Source organism: Pleurodeles waltl, chromosome 3_1, assembly GCF_031143425.1.
Source record: "Pleurodeles waltl isolate 20211129_DDA chromosome 3_1, aPleWal1.hap1.20221129, whole genome shotgun sequence".
Taxonomy (NCBI): domain Eukaryota; kingdom Metazoa; phylum Chordata; class Amphibia; order Caudata; family Salamandridae; genus Pleurodeles; species Pleurodeles waltl.
Genome location: NC_090440.1, coordinates 1,915,930,608 through 1,915,954,655, shown reverse-complemented (window position 1 = coordinate 1,915,954,655; position 24,048 = coordinate 1,915,930,608). Strand labels below are relative to the sequence as shown.

General features: G+C 45.2%; 2 protein-coding genes across 5 annotated transcripts in view; one reads left to right on the top strand and one right to left on the bottom strand.

The window, feature by feature from the left end:
• The window catches only part of WDR81 (WD repeat domain 81), an 82,128-nt gene extending 66,437 nt beyond the window's left edge, over window positions 1–15,691 (bottom strand). Inside the window, exons 1-2 of one of the 4 annotated variants that reach the window (XM_069226123.1) lie at window positions 15,489–15,691; window positions 8,140–11,717 (exon numbers count right to left, since the gene is read on the bottom strand). In XM_069226123.1, coding sequence (XP_069082224.1) covers window positions 8,140–11,656 — 3,517 coding nt within the window. In that variant the 5' untranslated portion in view covers window positions 11,657–11,717; window positions 15,489–15,691. Of the gene's footprint in view, window positions 1–4,404; window positions 4,638–8,139; window positions 11,718–15,488 lie in introns of those variants that run through there. The other 3 variants (XM_069226124.1, XM_069226126.1, XM_069226125.1) reach the window with 3 other exon arrangements.
• Window positions 15,692–15,772: 81 nt separating this feature from the next.
• Window positions 15,773–24,048, top strand: part of CRPPA (CDP-L-ribitol pyrophosphorylase A) — a 134,339-nt gene continuing 126,063 nt past the window's right edge. The window contains exon 1 of the mRNA XM_069226127.1: window positions 15,773–15,957. The gene's annotated coding sequence lies outside the window, so the exon portion shown is untranslated. The remainder of the gene's footprint in view (window positions 15,958–24,048) is intronic.

The following is a 24,048-nucleotide window of genomic DNA, read 5'->3' as shown; positions in this document are numbered from 1 at the left end:
TTATTAACTAAACCATCTGGGATTGGTAAAGAAAAAAAATATACTTGTCTTATTTTGTAAGCATGCGTTTGTGTTGGCACGCACCTACAAAATGACAACAGCCGTGTCATACCTATACTAATGCATGTACATAGCCGCACTGCTGTAAAGCATAGCAAAATTAATTGAAAGACAATAGCTCTCATAAGCAAAACATACTGGCTTTCCTCGTGCTGGTCTTTTTTGGGATCGGCTGGCAACTGAACAGTGTTACTGGGCCAGTCTCTCTACTACGTATTTGTGTGACATTATGTCCATGCTTCAATTTTCATGTTACATTGTGAATATGACTGTTTGCCATTTTGGAAGGAAAATTAATAATAAAGTATAGTTTTTTTTCAAAATGGGCTCCAGGACTTCAGTATGCATGCGGCAGTGGCTATGGTTTCTCGTTATGACAAAAGGAAGGAAGGAAGGTGGGTATCCCTGTATGCACGTGCATTCTGGCGTACACCGGCTATCTTTTTTTTCCCCTGGTAAAGTCGATAGCTCTGCGGCTGGTTTTTACAGACAAAAATGCTTTACCTTGCCAATGCTTATTTCGTTCTGGAGTAAAAGGCTTCCGAGACAGCATTAGGTGGAAACTCCCCCAGGTCATTTTGCACTATAAAGGGCACGCTTCAGACTCTTTTTTTAATCGAGTTTTGTTTGTGGCGCTACCTTTCACAGCCTGACTGGCCACTCCTCCCAACCATCTGCGCTGCGAGCTCGAGGAGTGTAGGGTAGTGTGCCACATGCCGCACTAGTTCCAACTATCCCTCGTAAGAGTGGCTGGAATCGGAGAGTGAGATATGGAATCTGCACAGAGCTAAGAGGCCTAATAAATATGCGGCGATCTTAATTCTCCCATCAAATGAAAGATTTCCATCTGTCATTTTTATCCTCGACTGAAGTCTCTAGTATCACTGCCTATGGGACTTTAGGGATGACTCGCCATCTTAGTGTAGAAAGAGACCTCTCACCAGAACAGAACCACTCTCGGAGTGTAGGGTGCACAAAGGACTCTCCTAGCCACGAAGTGCACATCTCCAGGGCTACGTCTTTGCTCGCCTGCTTTTTGAAATGTTCTCAAGGTACAAGACGTTTTGGAGCCATTACTAATTAAGACTGTAAATTTCTATTTCAGATACGGTTAACAAGGACAGGGATGCATGGTTTATTATGTCTCTTGAATATTTCGCTCTAATGCAACAGAAATGGCTATTCCTACTTTCATAAGAGTGAACCTATTTATAACCACAAATAGTACTGTCACCATTTTTAATCCTCCATCTAAAATGCATCAATATATTCGATAAAAGATAAAAGTGACACTTGCAGCAAGGGCTGAATCTTTTAACACAAGTAAAGGGGCATCTATGTTCCAAGGAGGGCTTTGAGCACATTGTTTTTTTTTTTAATCTCAAGTCAATGCCTGCTGACGTTCACTTTGCAAGTCTGTAGTTTGTTAATTGTTTAGGTCTCACCTCAAGACAGCGCGTGCACCGTCTGTTGGAAGACATATGGGTAGCTTATAGTGGGCTTAGAGCCTGCCCACTGCTTATTATTGGTTGGCTTTATTTTCACTATCATTAAAGTCCACACTGGATTCCAGAACCCCCTACCTCTGATGAGAGACCGGGACCTAGATCTCTATCCAGAGCAGCTTGAGCACCCCATCCTCGAAAATTTTGCTCCACTTTCTTCAGAAAAAATTAAGGTCCTTTTATCGAGGACTCATTCAGGATCTCCTGCTGACCGCCGTCCCCCTAGGGTGTTACAGCAGATCTGCGACTCAGTTTTAGGGCCCCTGGAAAAGTTGTATGCTGGAGAGTTGGAACAGGGCACCTATCCTCCAGAATGGAAATAAACAATCATTGTCCCCTTAAAGAAAAAACCTGACTGTGACTCAGAAGATCTTAAGAATCTGCGCCCTATCGCACTCTTTCCTACTCTAGCTAAAATCTTGGAAACAGGTGGATACAGCAGGGGGTGCAATCTTAATTTTATTTGATTTATCGGCAGCTTTTGATATCATCTTGCCACTTAGATTAACTGACCGTCTTTATGAGGTCGGAGTGAGAGGACCAGCCTTAAACCTGCTTACATCTTTTTTTCAGAATAGATTACTTGCAGCTAAATGTGGTGACTATATTTCGGACCCGTTTCAGCTCCCTTGTGGAGTTCCCCAGGGATCCTCCCTTAGCCCAACCTCGTTTAATTTGTATGTTGCACCTTTGGCAGAACTAGTGCGTTCCTTTGGGTTTCAGGTGTCTTCCTATGCCGATGATACACAAATCATTGTCTCCTTTGGAAACAAGACGCAGGATACTGCTAAACAATTTCAGGCCTGCATGCTTGAGGTTAAGAACTGGATGGATAGTAATTGTCTCAAGATAAATGGAGACAAGACTGAGTTAATTATCTTTGGGGCTAAGTCATCTATTTGTGACTCTAATTGGTGGCCGGAGCTTTGTGGGACACTCCCGGTCCCATCAGCCACAGTGAAAAATCTTGGGAGTCCTTTGTGACTCTGCCTTAACTTTTGACATCCAGGTTAATAAAATCTGAAATGTTTGCATCTGGATCATTAACATGCTTAAGAAAATCCTCCCTTTTATACCTCAGGACTTGAGAGTAACAGTAGTGCTATCCTTGATTGGATCAAGACTGGACTACTGTAATGCTCTTTATTTGAACATTAATCAAGCCTCGTTAAATAAGCTACAGTTGATTCAGAATCATAGTGCGCGTCTGGTTCTGGGTCTAGACTAGTTTGCATCTGCCAAAGATAGCCTGCATAAACTCCACTGGTTACCAATTAGGAAGCGGATCATTATTAAAATATTGTGCCTGGTTCATAAGTCCCTTTTCTTATAGGCTCCTCTTTCGCCTCTTCCATTTATCAAGTGGTATATACCCGGGCGGACCCTCCGCTTAGCTGATCTGAAGGTAGCTTACGTCTCTAGGACCAAGAAAGCGAAATGGGGGGACCCAGCTTTCTCTACAGCTGTGGTTAAATTATGGAATGCTCTCCCTTTGAAAATTAGAAATATCCCTTCTCTTCAGCTATTTCGCAAACAACTGAAAAACTGTTTATTTCAGGCGTAACTTAGAGCAATTGCAGTATTATGGTCTCACTTCCCTTCTTAGCGCTTTGATACCTCTAGTTGAAATGCACTTTACTAAATACTAGATAAATAAATAAATATAAAACCGCCCCCCCACCCCCCGAAAAAAAGATATGAGCACGATAACTAAACCCGCTTTTAAACCAGTGTGAAGTCAGCACTTAACTTCCTGAGTTTGTAGGGAGCACGCTGGTGACTTTTCAAGGGGAGGCGTATTTGGGGGGGGGGGGGGGGAGGAGGGGCGGGGGCGCCTTGATGAACGCCTAGAAATCCGTGTTCAGCCACCCCCAAACAGTCTAAAAGAGTAACAGTGGCGGCGAGGAGACAGCCGGGCTGGTGCTAAAGGTCCTCAGTCGCAAGTCTGCACTCAATGGAGTGGCGCGAGTCTACCCCGGGCGCCATCTCGCGTGGAGGCTGAAGTAGACTCATCCACTCGCCACGGTGTGCGACGAGTCTGTGGTTTGACCGGCTGCGGTAGAGTTGCCCAGATCAAAGGCCTCACTCAGTTCTTGTGCTCTCCACGCGCTAATCTTTCCCTCTTTTTTAACTACTTCACCCACGTGATCCTCGTGCGCCTTCTGTCTAATCAGGTGACACCCCCATCCCCCCCCCTTCCTTTTCCTGTTCTTGTCACAAGTCTTCTGATTAAGAATTCTGTGAATGAAACGTCATGTGTGCATCGCTGGCTTCTGCGGAGCCAAAGCAGACTTTTTTCCATGCCGAATATTTAAAAGAACGTAGCGTGGGCACATCAGGGTCAGATAATGTGTTTCACTGTGGACTACTAGTGAAGCAACCCTTCCTTCTGGCACACCCGCCTCCCCATCGCTTCACCTTACAGCCTCCAGCCGGCACCGGAGGTAGCCTGCCACAGCCCGAGAGAAGATTTATATGAGATACCTATATTGCAGTGGAAATAGCCTGGCTTACTTTACTCGCTAAATAAATAAATATAAAATCTTCCATACACAGACCCACCCTATCCCCCACCATTAAGAATCATTAAACTGTGCCCTTACGCCGTACTCCCCCACTGAACACAACCTTAAGATTGCCCTTGAATAAATGGTCCCCTCCAAAAACAACTCGGTTGGAGAGGGGTTTGGGGACACAAGTGCACATGTTATGCACTGGCTGAAACTGCCCCGATACTAGTGTGAGGTTATAAACAATTTAGATGAAATCACAGGCCTGGCAATCCTGTGCTTCCTGGAGTATGAGATAGAGGGGTTTCTTAACGAAGAGATGTACTCACGTCTCTCGAGGCAAACAATTGGCATTGCCACTAAGTGCATCACACCGGCGATCCTTTCTCAGTGCAGGGTGAGGGGGGTCAAATACATTTTCAGCACACCGACACTGGCCCCATCCTCTATGGTTGATGCGCACGGAGAAGGTAACCAGGGCTCTAACGCATACGGATATGGAGTTCTCTGATGAGTGGGTCCCGTTCATTACATTTCTTTAACTAGGGTTCAGGGAGTTCACCCGTGTAGACTGGAATCTGTCGGGGCAGAGTCTCTCCAACATATGTAACTTCCTGGACTTGGTCTTTTGGGGTGGGGCGAGGGCTCATGGGTGCAACAGTCAGAATGTCCAATACCACAAGCCAGCCTCTGGGTTGTAGGTTACCATAGGCCAGATGTACCAAGCATTTTTCTGGTCGGAGTCTGTTTGGGATCAAAATTAGACAGAGGGGGGCATAAAAATAAAATAAAAATAAGGAGCCCACATTCCAGATCGTCCCTTTCACTGATCGCAATTTGCTTAGTCTCTTTGGATTAATTTTAAGAGATATGTTGTTTAATTATGCATTTGAAAGCTTTACGAGCCGAAAAAGTTAGTGAAAACTAAAAGCACTGCAGTTTGCCAGGCTGGCAAGGTGAAAAAAAACGGCTACCACCCCATACCTGGATAGGGCTTCTACCCGGCTGTTTGTTTTTTTTGTTTTACCAGCATGACCTGTATTTTAATGACCTAGCTGGCACGAAAATGAAGAATATCGCCCAAAGCTGGTATTTTTAACTCTGGCCCTTACATACTTTAAAAGCAAACGTAATTCAAAAGCACATTAAAGTGTTTTCTTACAGGTGAGGTAAACCTACACAAAGGCAGAAAAGCCATTTTAAAAAGGAATATAGATGTTTTTATGCAAAGTCATTATTTATCATGGCATTTGCAGAATCTAGCCGTTTATTTTTTGCTTGTGTAGTTTTGTATACCGTGAACTCGGCCCAAAGGCAGTGAAGCCATTTACATGAGCACTAGTTACACTGCACAAGATCAAATTCATTTTTATTTAGGCCTTGGGATTGACATGATTGCTATATTTGATGTGACTACAATCACAGGATGCCGAGCCGAAGCTGGGTCTCGAAAGTACTTTACAGCCTCTCTATTTTTCTCTCTAGGAAAGATGGCCTTACAGTGAGACCTATGCAATCGCACACTCCCAACCATGGCCTAAAAGACAGTGGGCGTGAGTTGACATCTGCCCACAGCGAGGCCTCTGCATACTTCCTCCTCCCCTGCTCACAATGGTCAGAATGTGGTGGTACAGCAGGGAGTAGTCAGGGCAAAAGCTGCTGCTGGGCTGGGTCAGACACATGGAGGCCTTCTCACCTGCCCCCCAGCTTGGCTCAAGGGGGTAGAGGTATGGCAGAGGTGAATACACATTACAGTGGCCTGGTGGGGGCCTTCCAGACGTTAAGGCTCTGTGGGCCAGTTAACCAAGGCCCTAATAAAACCAGCCCACATGTGACCAGGACGCCCTGGCTCATCGCCCAGTTCCCGACTGCCCGTCTTCCCAATCCGACCCTGTTTCCAACTGGAAACACCCATTGGGCCCTTTGCAACTGGAAAAATGCTTTTTACAATGTATTAAAGGCAAAATGCGATTCGCTAACTTGTTACTGAATTGCATTTTGCTTTTGTGATTCGGTCCCTTAGAACCATCGCCCTGTTTGAGGATTCAGCAGGAAAGGTTTTCAGATAAAGTATACATCAGTATTTAATTTTGGGAGATTGTCTGCAGATTGGTGAAGCAAATAAAACTTTATGTATGGGTGCAAGAAGCATACTAAGCTTGCACTTCCCATCTAAAATCTCGCACGTAAGATTTTGTCAAGCATAGCACACAAAAATCACTGGGTACATCAGGCTTCTTTAACGAGTAGCTCATGAGCTACAGTAACTCATGAGCTACTGGTAGCCGCCATCTACCTGTAAGTAGCTGTGCAAAGCCCAACCTATTAAATTAGAAGTTTATGTATGGGTAAAATAATATATGTATCCTAAAACTGAAACCTGTATATGAGACGAAATGTGTGTACTTTCAGAAATCATGCTGATGTCTGGAAAAAACAATGGTTGAGTGTGCAAAATATATTTAAAGCACATATTTGAGTTATACATTTTGTGGCACCGAGTGGGCTTACTACTCATATTACACCTTGGTGCAAAAGGCACTACAGATGCTATTATGTGGTGCCTAGGTAAAGCCATGCCAAACTGACAAAGCCTTTTTGACATAACATCTGGTAACCCTCCCTGATGCACTGATGTGATTGCTGCTTGTAATTTTCCATGGAATGGTAACTAAAGTAATCTTGTCTGATGCAATCACTATTAAAACACTAAAAATATTAGATGCTCAGGATGATTTTCATTGAGCTTAAGTAGCTCTTAATACAGAAAATGTTGGAGACCCCAGGGGTTGATCAACACAACACGTGGTATTAACATAGAACTTGGGAGACGGAATTCCCTTTTTTCCCCTCAATTTGGAGTACATCCATCCAGCATTCCTTGAAAAAGCCTTCAAAACAAGCATTACAGATGAGCTAGTATCTGGAACTTTAAACTAACAGATATTTGGATCTACGTGGGCAACCATTTTCGTAACTATGGACTGTAAACCGATTTTTGAGGCCACACATGGGTGGTCAGGACACCACTTCCTTCATCAAATATCAGAACACACTTCAGAACGGTAAATGCCTTTGAAAGTAAAAGGTTAATTGGGCTGCACACTATGATCTTCAGTCCACTAGCCACATTTTGTCACCCATTTAACCAGCCATGCCTTGTGAGTGGGGTGGAACTGAACAAAGCATTATATAACAAAACTAAACACGGACTATAGAAATATTTGTAAAATAAATGGTATGGTGCTTTGCTAAATTCAAAATCTAATCTATGTTATAAAAACACATTTCAAAGAAAATCTTCTGTAGAAAGGGATTTCGTGGCTACAATCGAAACCCTCTGCAAATTCATCAGTTGTGCTTTTTAGCCATAACGCCACCTGCTCCAGAGTGCACCACTTTAGACATAAACAACTGCATCGCTGAAGACACAGACAGTTCCTGTGTGTCCTCAATGCTTTGCATGCAGTAGAGCACCACCTATAGGTGCACAATAATCATCTGTGCCTGTTGCATGCAAGGCATGGCTCGAGACCATATTTTGTAGATCAGCGCCCTGGTAGTGAGCACAGGGCATTTCCAAAGACCATGCCACGTTAGGTCACAGGCCATGTACTGCATGTATTATGTCCCTTTATGTAGAAAGCAAATACGAGGCCTTAGGTCACATTGCACATGAGACCTAGAAACAGATCATGCCGGGAGTCCTCCATTCCATATATTAAATACACATGCATGAAACAGCAAGGAGGTTACCAACGTCAACCATTCAACAGACATTTTATGGAATATATGTACATATGCACACACTCACCATGCACACAATATTTTAATTAAGTGCAAAGCAAGATTAGCAATGATAACAATACTGCTGCAGTTGTGTGGCTGACAACCTGCGATTCTTGGTTGTACTTTAACACAATGAAGTTTGTCTGCGGAATTGGTCAAGAAAGGCCAAATAATTTCACCGTCAGGCTTTCACCATAAATTATTAATCATTTACAAGCAGCATATAGACAAAGCAGTCATTCCTCTGAGCCAAAAAGAACACAAACGTCACTTACCCAATAGGATCTGGTGATCTTTTTCATCCGACTGGCCATTAAGCTCTGGCTCCACCTGTTCTTTGGGCTCTACCTCTTCACTGATCAATATAGCCTTTGTGTTGGCGTCAATGCTCAGTGAAAGCTTGGGTTCTGTGGGGACAGCAGCAGAATCAGTTTCCTCCTCCTCTTCAGACTCTTCACTCTGCTTCAACTCTTGGCTGCTGTCCGACTTAAGACTGGTTTTCTCTTTCAGGGAATCACCATCAGCCAGCTTCTCCTCCCCCAGGGAGATCTCACTGGCGCTGCTTTGATCACTCAGCCTTCCCAGGCTGAGGGACTCCTGCAAGGATTCCTCCATGTAGAGGCCATTCTGGAAATCTTCATTCTCCGTTAGATCGGCCTGGTCATGAAAGCTGACCCCAGAGGTGTAGTCCAGAAGCTCCAAACCTGATGAGTTGAGATCCCCATCACTTCTCTCCTCACCAAAGGAACAGGTCACTGGACTGCTCACACCACCCTCTTCGTCTTCAGCACCTCCGGCCAGAGACGTGCTCTCCTCCTTCAGGCTCTCTATGCCCACCAAGATCTGAAGGATGTGTGGGAGTAGATTGGAGAGGAAAGGCTGCAGACCTAGACGCACAATTAACTGTGCCACAAAGCAGTCTGTGTACAGGTAAAACCTTCCATGTACGTAACAGGGGTTTTCATATGCGCCAATCAGTGGCTTCAGTAGGTACTTGTTGGCATTTCTTGGGCCCAAGGCTTTAGCTATGGGCTCAAAAAGATACCAGGCTGCATAGACAGCAGTGTTTTCTTCAGACATCAAAGAGAGAATAAATGGTAGAATTATCTCCAAACCCTCTGGGGTGATCTCATCAATGATGTCAAGTAGCTGTTGCCAGAGCAGAAATACAAGCTCACGCCCCTGGCGCTCATCCTCTGCTCTCCTCGACTGATAAATAGAAATGAACTTGTGCAGGGACAGGAAGTATGCAGGGAAAGGAATGACAGAGCAAAAAGGACTAAGGAGTTGGGCAGGACAAGGTGGAGGGAGGCCCTTCGAAATTAATTTATATTCAAATAGAGAAACCCGGCTGCTGGCAGGAATGTCCTTCAACAGCACTTTCTCTGGGATGCGCAACTCCAACAGAATCTCCAGGATATGCAGCAAAGGAGCTGGAATCTCCTTCACATGATATCTGCAAAGCTTCCGTGCAGTCAGGAAACGATGGAGCAAAGTTGCCTGGGGCTGCATTGTTCGCATCCTGGATGCAAAGATCACCTCAGCAATCATTACCCCTAGAGCCTGCATATCACGCTGGAAGTAATCCAACAAGCTCTGATGGTGTTCCGGTTGAGGACGTGTCAACTCTTTGATTCCACCATGTAGACCTTTAACCAAGAAGTTATCCAGCATCTCCAGCTCTTCTAGTGCCTGGGTTGGGTTGAAAGCCTCAGGAAGCAGGAGCCTTTGCTCACCCCACTCTAATTGGTCCCAGACCCCAGCTTTGTTTCTGTGGTTTACCCTGGTACCTAGAGCTCTAGCATCTGCTGTCAAGGAAGGAACGTTGCTGGCTTGACTAGAAACTTGCCTAACCAGTTGGTCTCCTGTCCGACCAGCTGAGGGAATGGACTCTAAAGCCTCCATTCCTTGTTCCAGATCTTCATCTGTGATGTTAATTTTGTCAGATGCCCAGATTGTTTCACAAGCAGTAGCCTCTAAAACCAACCCGTTAACGGTGCCTGAAAGGTAATCACGAGTGTCCTCCCTTAATGTCATCTCCCTCATGCTCTGAATGATAGTCCGTGTGATGGAAGGAGCTTCAGAAGGAATCTGACCAGGTTCTAACAAGCGCTTAGGATGGGGCTGTTGAAAAACCTGCACAACCCCACAGCTGACCAAATGTGTGTGGTTGTCCACTAGATGAAGGCAAACATTTTTCTCCTTGATTGCTTCTTTTCCTGCCAACTTGTACCCAAAGGTGAGGTCAATCCAGTGGTGAAGATCTCGAGACACCTCCTTGCTCTCCAGCAGTGCCCGGTGAACATTGATAAACTCTTCAAAAGAACTACACCAGGCAGGGATGTCAAGGTCAGGCATGTCAGGGTGAATGGATCGGAAGATGGTGGGATCAGTGTAGAACTCAGGGATGCACTCATCAGGTGTCCAGCTCTGCATGCGCTCCATGCTGGCTGGATACTCATGAGGTTCCCACTGGGATCGCACATGACAGCACAGTACACTCTTAGGGGTCCTCCGTGCCTTGTACACGAAGTATGTGATGTCAGATAAGACATCTGAGATGTGATGGGGGACATGGGGCTGCTCTGCACCGGTTCCACCAGCAGCAAAGGCTTGCTCGGTCATCTCATAGGTGAACTCTAGCTGTTTGTCCCCTTTGGTTAGTCGGAATTTAGATTTACGCAAGTCCCGGAACCTGCCGTGTTTAGTAGTAAAGTCCACCACCCAGGGCAAAACTGGATGGTAATTGGGATCACCCATTCTGCGTCCTGCCAACCGATTTAGTTCCATAAGATAGTCAAAGTTGCTGACTTGGCCATGCACCCAGCCAACCACCAAGCTACCCAACTCTTCCTGACAAGTGATGCACATCCTTTTCTTTCCTGTATTATGGCCACCATCTGCAGCTTCTTTCTCTTGTATCATGTCCTCAACTACTGATAGCCTCTCAAATTCATTTAGGTTCACCCGCAGCTGGCTGCACAGCTTCTCATCCACTGCCACATTGCGTAGGGACAGTGACCCACAGGCCAGCCCAGCTGCATGGAAGGTTTTCATTGCTTGTAGAACATGAAAGATGACAAAAAGGATTTTGGCATGACTGTTGGCAAGCTTTGCAGGACTGAAGGTTACAATATCATACAAGGAGTATTGCACATATGGTTGAATGACATAAAGCATATGGGTAGACTCTAGCAAGGCATCCGCCCGGAGGATGTTGGGGCAGGATGGCACTCCCCGTGCTATAGGGACAGTGTCTTTGGCAGGTGAGAGACAAGCAGCTTCTTTGTCCATTGGAATGAAATGAAGGCCATAAACCTTCTGCAGGGCTCTTCTGAGTACATCAAGGGCTTGGGCCTTTGACCTCACAACTGTGCCCTGGTATGGCTGAACGTATTTCCTGTGGGCTTTTTCCCACAGGTTTTTGTAGTTCTGAGATGCCACATTCTGCATGAATCCAACAAAAGTCCCAGAGCCAACTGTTGATTCATCTTGCCAGCCTTCATGGCCAGTGAGAGGATAGCTCAGCTGCGCCTTTCGTAACCCATAAATGTCCACTCTTGTCCAACCTGCTGGCAACTTGACCACAGATCGATTTAAAAATGTCTGCAGTTCTACATCGCTCAACCCCTCTGGCCTTGGACAAACGCTGGGCAGGACTTTCCGCTCCTTTAGGCTTAGTACCCATTTCAGAGGAACAAAGGCAGTAACATGAGTTCTTTCGGCAGCAATGGCCAGTTGGCGTGGGTCAATATTCAGCTCATTTGCAACGTTGTTCACAAGCCACTCCATGCTGGAGCATGGCACGGTTGGGGAGGAGGCTTAGGGTCCTCCGGCCATTTCACAGTTCCAGCTGTGAGGAAAACAAACATGAAGGGTGTTAGAAGTAAAGAAAGTGCGAGGTGCCGTTTTAAGCATGTTACCTGCCTTTTTTGTCTCGTGCACGGACACTTTGGACTCCACAGCCAAAGAAATACCGGGCACCTATGTGAGAAGTCTTGATTATACTACCAGGCTAGACTTATAGCGAAAGTACATCGAGTGTTTTTAAATAATAAAATGGGGATCTGCCATCACGAAGCCTACACATCGTTCGGTCTGCAGATTCCCTTCTCTGGCCCCTCTTCACCTAAAACCTCTGATGTAGGCATGCAGACTCCCAACTCTTCCAATCCCCAGCATGTATACTGTGTCTTCTGTCTAAAGGTGACATCACCGCACAGTATCCCTCTACTGCTCGACACTTCATATTATTGACCTCTAGCAAGCTCTGACCACCACACAGGCTGCAGACTGTCCCTTCTACTTGCTACCACCCTGCAGACTCCCCCTCTGCACCGGTCTGCATACACACTTGTTCACCCAAAACTAGACACTCCCTTCTGTGGCCCAGAACTCAAATACCTTCCTCTGTCCTCAAGACTGCAGACTCCCTACTATGTCCCCTTTCTGTCCCAAACATTGATCTCTTATCAACAGAATCCCTTCACTCTGCTATCTCTGACAGCAAACCTTCCTTATTGTCTGGTGAGTCAATCTCCCACCCCAACATTCGTTGTAAAAGACCTTGTTGAGGTCCTTCTTCCTCTCTGGCGTGCCCTTACCAACTCATTTGTTCTACATGGTGTTATACTGAACTGCTTGAAAGCTGTATCTGTAAAAACCCTTCTTAAAGAACCTAACCGTGACCCCCTTTAATGTCTAAAACTACCACTCACTGTCAATTCTCCCCTTTCTGGCCAAAGCTATTGAGAAATATGTTTCCTCCCAAATGAGTAAACACATCCAAGAAAAAGACTTGTTGGGTATGTTTCAAGCCATGTCACAGTACTACATCTGCAATACCTGTTGTGACCAAGGATATCCTTTGCACTTTTGAAAATGGCCAATCCAGCCTCCACATTCTACTGGATTTAAATATCGCCCTCGTTAGTACCAAACCCTACTTGACATTGAAAAACAGTAAGGGTTTCGATAGAACTGTCCTGCAGTGGTTTCCCTCATATCGTTCAGAGGACCCCTCAACTGGTCAAAATTGGAAAAACACCTTCTCTGATCCTTCACCCACCAGGTCCAGCATCCCTTATGTCTCCATCTGAGTACCATCATCTTCAATATCTATAGTGTACCCATAGGTGAATTCTTAAAGGATCGGGCACCTCACTCCACCAATACGCAAATGACTCCCAAGTCTTTCTCAAACTGGACTTCCCTAAATGCGTGGAAGACTACATTTCTGCTCCTCGGATCCTTATCTGGCTTGCATTACTTAAAATGGCACATATCAACACTAAAATGGCCAAATATTTGGGCTTCCAGTTTGACTATAACCTTAATCTCACAATTCACATCCAAGCAATGGCTAAATCAGCCAGGCTCCACCTTCAAAAACTTAAGAAGCTCAAACATATTTTCTCCATCCATTATCTGAATCTGGACGTCGAGACCAAGGTACTCTCCTACCTCAGTAGGGCACGTTGCTGGCTCACACCACTCAGAATAGTGCTACACCCCTCCAGCAGGTTTCTCACAAACAAAAAAGTGAAACACAGCATGCCCGCTTATGCTCACAATAAATGGCTTCTAAATGAGGCAGGCTGTACTAAGAGAACGGTCTGCCTCACATTCAAAGCACTGAACCTCCAGTCTAAAATGTATCACCTGAAAACTCTTTTCTGGAAACTTTTGCTCTCTCTACGGCAAGGACAATGATCTCTCTTCACTCTGAATTTCAGGAAAAAGCCAACTCTTCATTGATCTTTCTCTGGGAACATTTGAAATGTCCTCCCTTTTCACGTCAAAATGACTTTTCCTATCAGAGTTTCAAATCCCTCCTTAAGAACTTTCCCCTTCAGGAACATCTACACCTTCCCTACAGTTCCTTCCTGGTAACAGCCTGCTACTTCCGAGTAAAAAACTCCACAACTCCTGCCCTCCTCACCCTCCATATGCCAGCGTCTTATCCTCCAACCCCTAATATGCTGTCCTCTGTTGTGTTCCAATACTCCTTAAAGTTACCACTATACAGGCACTTCGTGCCTCTACTTAAGCCTGAATAAAAAATGCTACACTGCTTGTCCATCTCAAAAGTCATCCTTTTTAAGACCATGTGTAGACAGTCAAACTTACCACTCTGTAAGTCCTGCCTATTTAAGACACAACTGTATTCATTATTAATCTCCTCGGCAGCTGAGATCCAGTAACACCAGCCTGTTCTTGTATTGGTGCGTTCAGCTGGGAGGCAAGGTTTCTCAGTTGTTGTCACTCATTATTAGAATTTTCCCCTCTCCAATTTGTACCACTCCCAACTCATTACCATTGTCGTGCTGTAAGAAATCTGCTGTGTTCGTGCTACTAGTTTAACTCTGCTACCTTTGCTCAAAAACTCCATACCTCTCTAGATTCACACAGTCCCTGTACCAGTCACTAATCCAATAATTTTAAAACTGTGTTTTATCGGGTCACTGCTAGCACTGTTCTTTTAGGTCCCACTTTGTGTAAGTAAAGGGATGTTCATTAACTATTGCACGCTGGGATCTAGCCCCAATTGCTATTATACCCTCCCAGTATATTTCAGTGCTGTTGTTGTATTGCAGTTATTTATTTATTTGTATTTATTATGTGAAGCATTTTGCACTGCATGTTTCTTTCATGCATATTGTTTTCTTTTGTCTTGGTTCGGCATGCTGTTCTGTTGCTATGATTTTAGCTGTTGTCCATAGGCATTCAGTTTGTACTGCTTACCTGGACAACAGCTATTGCCTGAAGCTCCTCCCTGCACTTCGTGGGCTTGTCACTGGTCCTATTTCAAGACTTTCCTGAATTTCATTAAACCTCATTTGGAACCTTCTTTCATAGACCTGCCCCCTTTTTATTCACAAGAATCATTGTAAATCGTGACCAATGTTGTACTATAATACACTGAAACACTACCAGTCAATTCATGGTTAACGTTCTACCTGATGCCCTAACACCTTTCTTCTGTACCGCACACAGAAACCCGATTGGGTGACGACCACGCTTTACAAAACAACAAATAAAGCATTTACTACAAAAATAAACATGCACATCCCTTTTCTACATCTGCAGCGTAAAATTCCACCATCTGCCCATCCCAAGCTTGTCCACACCTTCCTGTTGCCCTCCAAGCTCCACATTCCCTCCTCTGCACACCACCCCCGGCCTGCAGCCTGCTTCCTCTGCCCCCATGTCTATACAGTGTACCTATTCTTCCCAAGCCTCATCTGCACGCTCCTTCTACCTCTCTGTACTCCATCCCTCCATCCTCTACCGCTCAGAGACTTTATCCTCTAACACGTCGCCCTGTAGAGTACCACCTCTGTCACCCGCAAGCCTGCCAGCTCTAATCCATCTCCCATCGTTTGACAGTTCTGTACACAACCTACCAGCTCCCTCCACTTCCCATTCAACTGCAGATCCCCACCCCCACCCTAGCCCAGCAAACTGACTCCCGTAAACCTTCCGCAGACTCCGTCTGCTAGTACACCCTCACCCCGTAATCCCCGACCCTGCCCCTATCCCAGGGACTCAATTCCCCTGCTCGCACTCTTTTGCAAGTGAAGTCTTTAAAATCAAACAGGCCCTTGCCGAATGACAGTCTTACCTACTTATGAGATGTTAAATAATCATGACGACTGCCTTTCTTCTGCATTCCACTTTATCCAACTTAAAATAAGTGAGCACAAACGCAGGTAACCGGAAAGCCAGTCACTTAGCAGTTAACAAGCTAAGGTACGTTACTGGGAGGTTCCCGATAGCAGTACTTCCCTATAAATCACGCGACTGGTTAGAAAAAATTGTCCCTCCCCGGAAAAGCAACCCCGCCTGTCCCGAAGAAACTGCCTCTGCTGAAGCACTGGGCAAGACTGCTCCGGAAGTGATCAGCCAGCCGCACGCGGGCCGGTCGTTTCATGCTGTGTATGTCTAGTCCCTGCACCCTACTATAGACCCAGTTGACTGTGGTGAAGTGGGGGACCTAGACCTGATTCCGGCGTTGTCTGGGCTGTGAGGGAAGTCCACCTTCTAGAAGACAGTGAAATCTGCAGTTTGATAGCAGTTAGGAGAAGGCGCAGGTGAGTGGTGGAAGGCTGTGTGGGTTGGGGTTAGGTGCAGGCTGTGAGCTGTCAGGAGGCGTCAGTGACCACGCTGGTAGAGTGCAGGGTGATATGGTGAAGGGAAACCGTGAGATGCCAGGATGCAAGCCTGTTAAAATGCCTGATCCGTGTAAGGGTCAGGCCATAAGCACATCCGGGTCTTCAGGAGCAACCTGCAAGTAGCCCAGAGGTGCCATAGTGGTACTTTCATGCAGTGCTTAATATGTAAATACAAAATGTGCCGGTGCCCAAAGCTCTCCTCTAAACACGCAGCTGCTGAAGTTCAATGTGCGAACACGGAATACTGAGGGAGCGTAACCTAAAGCCTTCTCGGGCCTCTTTAATGCATTTACAGCCATTCCCTGCCCCTTCAACTCACTCTTGCAGCTTTCTGCTTTCCCCTTTATGGCGCTTTATCGTTCTTATCTTCCCCAGTCCTTCGCATATGTGTCTTTTGCTCGCAGTAAAAGCTTGAAGCAGAGAAATAAGTGCCGATGCCCTGCACAGGAAACAGCAAGCACACATTAAGCACTGCTTTCATGTCAATAAGAGTGGTAGAATGTCAGCCTCTTCGCTTCAGGCTTAGGGGAGGGAGTACAGGCTACAACAGGGGTATAGCTGCCTAAGGGATGTCAGAGGTGTTGAATGCGAGTCATACAGTGTTGGCTTGGGACATGGGCAACATTTTCCTCGTGACCACAGATTCTGGGAACCAGAAGGCTCCTTAATACATTTGCAAGGTCCATCAGGTAAAGCTCACCATCATGAGTCCTGTAGCAGCATAGATTGCCAGGAGGCAGTCCAGGGACAGCGTGGTAAAAATAATGCTGTGCTTGGCACCTTATTCACAGGCTGAAATTAGCATCTTATTTAGACAGCATCTTATTTGCCGACTAAAGTTAGCAGCCTATTGCTTCAGCATATTACTCTCAGTCAGCATATTGTACGAACCACAAATTCTGTTTACCAAATAATGCATATTTCATATGACCTTTCAGTCATGAATAACCACACCAGTTTAGTACGATTTTGTGATGTTTATTCCCTATTGATTACAATTCTACTAGTAAGTTTATTAGTCTCAAAACCATGAAACACATCAGCATAGTCATAATATGGCAACTCGAATAAGATTTCATCAAAGCAAAGATCACGAGCACGACGTCAGCATGGGTTAAACTTAGCAGAGTATCATTAGCACGTTTTCAACAAAGCATTGATTCAGTCATTTGTCTATTTGCGTCCGTTTAGTGAACCCCTTAACTAACCTCGAATTAGCATTGGCATGTTGGGCTTCATGCAAAACAATTTGATAACACCAATTTAGAAAATATCTAACTATGGTCTCTGTCAAAAGAAGCAGTTGGTAACTGTAGGAGGCTGGACTGGCTTGTAGTGGGTACCAAGAGGTACTTACACCTTGCACCAGGCCCAGGTATCCCTTATTAGTGTAGAAGGGTGTCTAGCAGCTTAGGCTGATAGAAAAGGTAGCTTAGCAGTGCAGCTTAGGCTGAACTAGGAGACGAGTGAAGCTCCTACAGTACCACTAGTGTCATATGCACAATATCATAAGAAAACACAATACACAAATATACTAAAAATAAAGGTACTTTATTTTTATGACAATATGCCAAAGTATCTCAGTGAGTACCCTCAGTATGAGGATAGCAAATATACACAAGATATATGTACACAATACCAAAATATGCAGTAATAGCAATAGAAAACAGTGCAAACAATGTATAGTCACAATAGAATGCAATGGGGGCACATAGGGATACGGGCAACACAAACCGTATACTCTAGAAGTGGAATGCGAACCACAAATGGACCCCAAACCTATGTGACCTTGTAGAGGGTTGCTGGGACTGTAAGGAAACAGTGAGGGTTAGAAAAATAGCCCACCCCAAGACCCTGAAAAGTGGGTGCAAAGTGCACCTAAGTTCCCCAAAGAGCACAGAAGTAGTGATAGGGGAATTCTGCAAGGAAGACCAACACCAGCAATGCAACAACGATGGATTTCCTGACGAGAGTACCTGTGGAACAAGGGGACCAAGTCCAAAAGTCACGATCTAGTCAGGAGTGGGCAGATGCCCAGGAAATGCCAGCTGTGGGTGCAAAGAAGCTGCCACCGGATGGTAGAAGCTGTGGATTCTGCAGGAACGACAAGGGCTAGAAACTTCCCCTTTGGAGGATGGATGTCCCACGTCGTGAAGAGTCGTGCAGAGGTGTTTCCGTGCAGAAAGACCGCAAACAAGCCTTGCTAGCTGCAAGGGTCGCGGTTAGGGTTTTTGGATGCTGCTCTGGCCCAGGAGGGACCAGGATGTCGCCAATTGCGTGAGGAGACAGAGGGGGCGTCCAGCAAGACAAAGAGCCCACTCAGAAGCAAGCAGCATCCGCAGAAGTGCCAGAACAGGCACTACGAAGTGGAGTGAACCAGAGCTCACCCGAAGTCACAAAGGAAGGTCCCACGACGCCGGAGGACAACTCAGGAGGTCGTGCACTGCAGGTTAGAGTGCCGGGGACCCAGGCTTGGCTGTGCACAAAGGAAATCCTGGAAGAGTGCACAGGAGCCGGAGCAGCTGCAAAACACGCGGTTCCCAGCAATGCAGTCTAGCGTGGGGAGGCAAGGACTTACCTCCACCAAACTTGGACTGAAGAGTCACTGGACTGTGGGAGTCACTTGGACAGAGTTGCTGAGTTCAAGGGACCTCGCTCGTCGTGCTGAGAGGAGACCCAGAGGACCGGTGATGCAGTTCTTTGGTGCCTGCGGTTGCAGGGGGAAGATTCCGTCGACCCACAGGAGATTTCTTCGGAGCTTCTAGTGCAGAGAGGAGGCAGACTACCCCCACAGCATGCACCAGCAGGAAAACAGTCGAGAAGGCGGCAGGATCAGCGTTACAAGGTCTCAGTAGTCTTCTTTGCTACTTTGTTGCAGTTTTGCAGGCTTCCAGTGTGGTCAGCAGTCGATTCCTTGGCAGAAGGTGAAGAGAGAGATGCAGAGGAACTCTGATGAGCTCTTGCATTCGTTATCTAAGGAATTCCCAAAAGCAGAGACCCTCAATAGCCAGAAAAGGAGGTTTGGCTACCTAGGAGAGAGGATAGGCTAGCAACACCTGAAGGAGCCTATCAGAAGGAGTCTCTGACGTCACCTGCTGGCACTGGCCACTCAGAGCAGTCCAGTGTGCCAGCAGCACCTCTGTTTCCAAGATGGCAGAGGTCTGGAGCACACTGGAGGAGCTCTGGGCACCTCCCAGGGGAGGTGCAGGTCAGGGGAGTGGTCACTCCCCTTCCCTTTGTCCAGTTGCGCGCCAGAGCAGGGCTGGGGGATCCCTGAACCGGTGTAGACTGGCTTATGCAGAAATGGGAACCATCTGTGCCCATAAAAGCATTTCCAGAGGCTGGGGGAGGCTACTCCTCCCCAGCCCTAACACCTTTTTCCAAAGGGAGAGGGTGTAACACCCTCTCTCTGAGGAAGTCCTTTGTTCTGACTTCCTGGGCCAAGCCTGGCTGGACCCCAGGAGGGCAGAAACCTGTCTGAGGGGTTGGCAGCAGCAGCAGCTGCAGTGAAACCCCGGGAAAGGTTGTTTGGCAGTACCCAGGTCTGAACTAGAGACTCGGGGGATCATGGAATTGTCTCCCCAATGCCAGAATGGCATTGGGGTGACAATTCCATGATCTTAGACATGTTACATGGCCATGTTCGGAGTTACCATTGTGACGCTATACATATGTCGTGACATATGTATAGTGCACGCGTGTAATGGTGTCCCCGCACTCACAAAGTCCGGGGAATTTGCCCTGGACAATGTGGGAGAACCTTGGCTAGTGCCAGGGTGCCCACACACTAAGTAACTTAGCACCCAACCTTTACCAGGTAAAGGTTAGACATATAGGTGACTTATAAGTTGCTTAAGTGCAGTGGTAAATGGCTGTGAAATAACGTGGACGTTATTTCACTCAGGCTGCACTGGCAGGCCTGTGTACGAATTGTCAGATCTCCCTATGGGTGGCACAAGAAATGCTGCAGCCCATAGGGATCTCCTGGAACCCCAATACCCTGGGTACCTCAGTACCATATACTAGGGAATTATAAGGGTGTTCCAGTATGCAAATGTAAATTGGTGAAATTGGTCACTAGCCTGTTAGTGACAATTTGGAAAGAAATGAGAGAGCATAACGACTGAGGTTCTGTGTAGCAGAGCCTCAGTGAGACAGTTAGTCATAACACAGGTAACACATACAGAGCACACTTATGAGCACTGGGGCCCTGGTTGGCAGGGTCCCAGTGACACATACAACTAAAACAACATATATACAGTGAAATATGGGGGTAACATGCCAGGCAAGATGGTACTTTCCTACAGTAACTAGAAAGGAAAGGCAAACAGACAATGACAATTACAATTTTATCATCACATAGTTACCCTCCGTAATGGGTCAGCATACAGAGTCAATCTTCATCCTCAGGACATCATTTGATTTGCCAACAGCCAGGTTCAGCAAGACGGGTAAGAAGGGACACTTCCCTCATAAGGAGGAGAAGAATACATCGGGCAAGGCAAGGGTGAGGATGGTTTGAAGAGTCAAACAGCAAAGTCTTTAGGCAGAGTGACAAAGTCTCTGGGTAATATCAAGAATTTACAATGGCATCTCCTAATGGCTTCTTGTGTCAAAGGTTTTTATCCCTTTTCTACTGTACAGTCCCCTAATTCCTAATTGGGTAGGTTTGGCACCCCACTATCTCCATCCAATAGGTTTCCAGTGGTACCATCAAAATTGTCACCCCATAACAGTTCTCACGTAGTTTATTGGTTCTTGTGATTGACGTCTCCAGCGGATAGAATGTCCGGTATGATTTCATACTCTTGTGGTCCTCTCGCATCCCCAGTCAGTGGTTCCATTGTCTGTACCGGTTTAGGCAACCTTGTACCTGTAACAAGTCTACACTGTTGCATTCAGCAAGAATGTTTCTTTGAGCAAGTCGAATTTCATGGGAACGGATCTACTATGGTTACACTCATCTTCTAGCTTTGGAAAAGTACGAGTACATGTCCTTCAGCAAGTCAGCACACTGCATGTTAGAAAAACACAATTAATATGAAACCGGGCAGCTAGGACTCGACTCATGCTAACTGCGGCTTAGTGAATTAATTAGCAAAACCTTAACATATAACTCTTAATACTAGTGTAAAATCATTCATTAACGCATCATTATTCATTATTAGTCAATTTCATTAATCATCATATACATTGGCGGCCACTCCCTGTGGACACATTTCAAGCGCACGTTTAGCAAAAACACATTAATACATTTTCTATGCGGCATTATTATGCATTAGTTCATAAACATTTCATATTAATTTTGAGTATAAGAGCTACGCTCCCTCAATCCCTCCTCTGATGACACTTGTCATCACACAAAACCTTTCCCTTCACAACCTTTCACTTTCTTAGTTCGTGCATTTCAATTTCTTCCCCCCTTTGTGATTTTTCCCAAATTTCTTTGAACATTTTCTCCTTTTTCTTTTCCTCTTTCCTTTTATTGCGTTTTGCCAATTTTCTTTTAATTCTTTTACTAATTTTGCATGATAACCATAGTCCTAATAAACAAGCTAGAACAATCAATATTCCCCATATTATTTTTGCAAGTATCCCATTCCAAATACTACTAAACCAATTCCCTATTTTAGCAATTCCCTTTCCAACCTTTTCCCAAACTCCAGGTTCCTTCAGCTCCTTCAAGTCTGTACTGTCTCTGGTTAGGATAGTAAGCATACTCCTAATCTTATTACTATTATCAGGAATGAATGCACAACAGTGGCGCTCATTAAGCATCTTACAGATTCCGCCATTCTTCGCTAAAAGAATGTCTAAAGCAAGCCGGTTTTGAAGAGTCATAGCCCTCTCCGCAGCAAGTTCAGTATCCATCAGGAGTATAGCCCCTTTGAAGTTTGTCAGCATGTTATCCACAATAGTAGACAACTTTTGAATCTTTATGGAGTTTAAGATAACCCCCACTGAAGGAATTATGGCTCCAAATATCACCTACGACAGCAGCCGCTGTCTCTCTCTTTTGTCTAGTATGATGTAATTCAGACATTTTAGGAAATTTCTTTAAGTCATCAAATTGGTAGATCTTTGGGAAAACTATTCCCAAATAACATGTCCCATACCATCCCTTTGGAAGACGGTAATAAGCATTAAGTCCACATATGTAATAGATCCCAGGGATCGCTGGATCCTGTCCATTTATCATGAATGTCCACTTACTCTGAAACAAAAACACATGTCTGCATTCACTTGTTCCCACAAATAAAGTATCATGATCAGATTTTGGCCTATATATACACAAAGTTTTCCTACGTGTAATGCATCTATAGCTAACTTGCCTTGCGTCTTTATTGCACTATAAGCATGATCATTTGCAAACGTTCATTTTTCTATTCCCTTTTCTAGCCTTTCCTTTAATGCTTTTCTTCTATCATCAGTGTGATCTAAGAAGCTCTTCTCTACAGGCGTTAGTAAGCAGGTTAGATTATTGCGGTGCGCATAAGCTGTTCCAAACGTCAGTGTCGGCTCAAAGAAACCCCTAACTATTTTTATGTTATGTTCCTTATCTATTTTATTTACAAACTCAATTACAGGCCACAAAGGAAAACACTACATCTAGATTAGAATAGAAGTATTGAACATGTTCTTGATCTTAGAATCTTGTTAATATCAAACTACAGCTTATTCCATAAGTAAGCAGCAAACTATGATAAGTAACCCCTTCTTGTACTGATGAAGGAATCTTCGTGCACACATAGGAATTTTTCGCATCCCTTGTGTCAACATACTCATTCAACAAGCGATAGAAGACATTAGTAGATAGTTCCCTTTTCGAATTAGTTCCCTCATGCAAATATTTCGTATCCTGCTCAAACCTCTCCCATGGTGTTAGTGTAGCAGTTTCAGGAGTTGAAGCATTGTTAATCGCACTCTTATATACCAATGGCATTCCCACAATCACACCTATAATTATTATTACACATACAATACCCAGAATAACACTCAACCAACCACGAATCCTACCCCTTTTTTCATTATTTCTAACGTTACTCATGATCTGTAAAGAATCAGGGAGAAGAATAATATAAAACAAACAATCAACTTGAGGAAGATTTTTAAAGCTTTTTTTTTTCTTGTGCAAAGTCTCTGTCTTGGCAAGTATTTACAGCGTTTCACTCACTCCCAGGACCCTTTGTCAGATCAGGTTAGCAGCTTGTCATAATCGGTTTTTCAGAGTCAATTCAGGTTAACAGTGTCACATCCAGTAATTTACCAGTCTCCTTTCTCAGGTTTCTCTCTTTATTTAATTTCAACTTAACACAGTCTCTTTCTACGGTCGAATTCAGGTGCCGTAGTATTGACCTGGAATTTCTCGATCAAAACAGAACGCCAACAATTCTTGTTGCCACTCAGCTGATGTTGCATACGCCCATTCAGGACCTGCGTACCTCCTGTTTGCAACTCTTTCTTTTCAGTTTGCGGTCACCCTGTAACTCTCCTTCACTGAGATCTTCTTTCCTGGTTGTGTCGACTTCTTCCTCTATTGTTTCATTAGGGATCACTCTCTCCTTTGCAGCTTGTGGCTCTGGCTAGTTATCTCCTTTCAGTGTTTTCCTACCGCTCGGCCTTTCAGGGTGCTGAACAGTGCCCTCCTGTGCTATTGTGTTTTCTCTTGATGGATCTGCAAGCGGCTCAGGAGGAGTTAGAACACTTTGACCTCCTTCTGCCTCACCTCCTTCGCCTTCAGGGTCTGTTAGGGGTTCAACTTCAAACCTGTATCCGTCTGCTTCTGGCAGAACCTCTCTCTGGGTTGGTTCTCCATGTGCCTCAGTTGAGATAGGCTCACTGTCACCCCTCTGGATCTCGTTTACTGTTTGATTGACTAAGCCATCCTCAACGGGCTCTCCTTCTGTCTCAGTTCCCCTTTGATTACTCTCCGGCCCTGAGACTTCCTTTTCTGCAGCTGTTGTTTTGGACAATTCAAGTTCCTCATCATTTGGACACGTCACCTTCTTT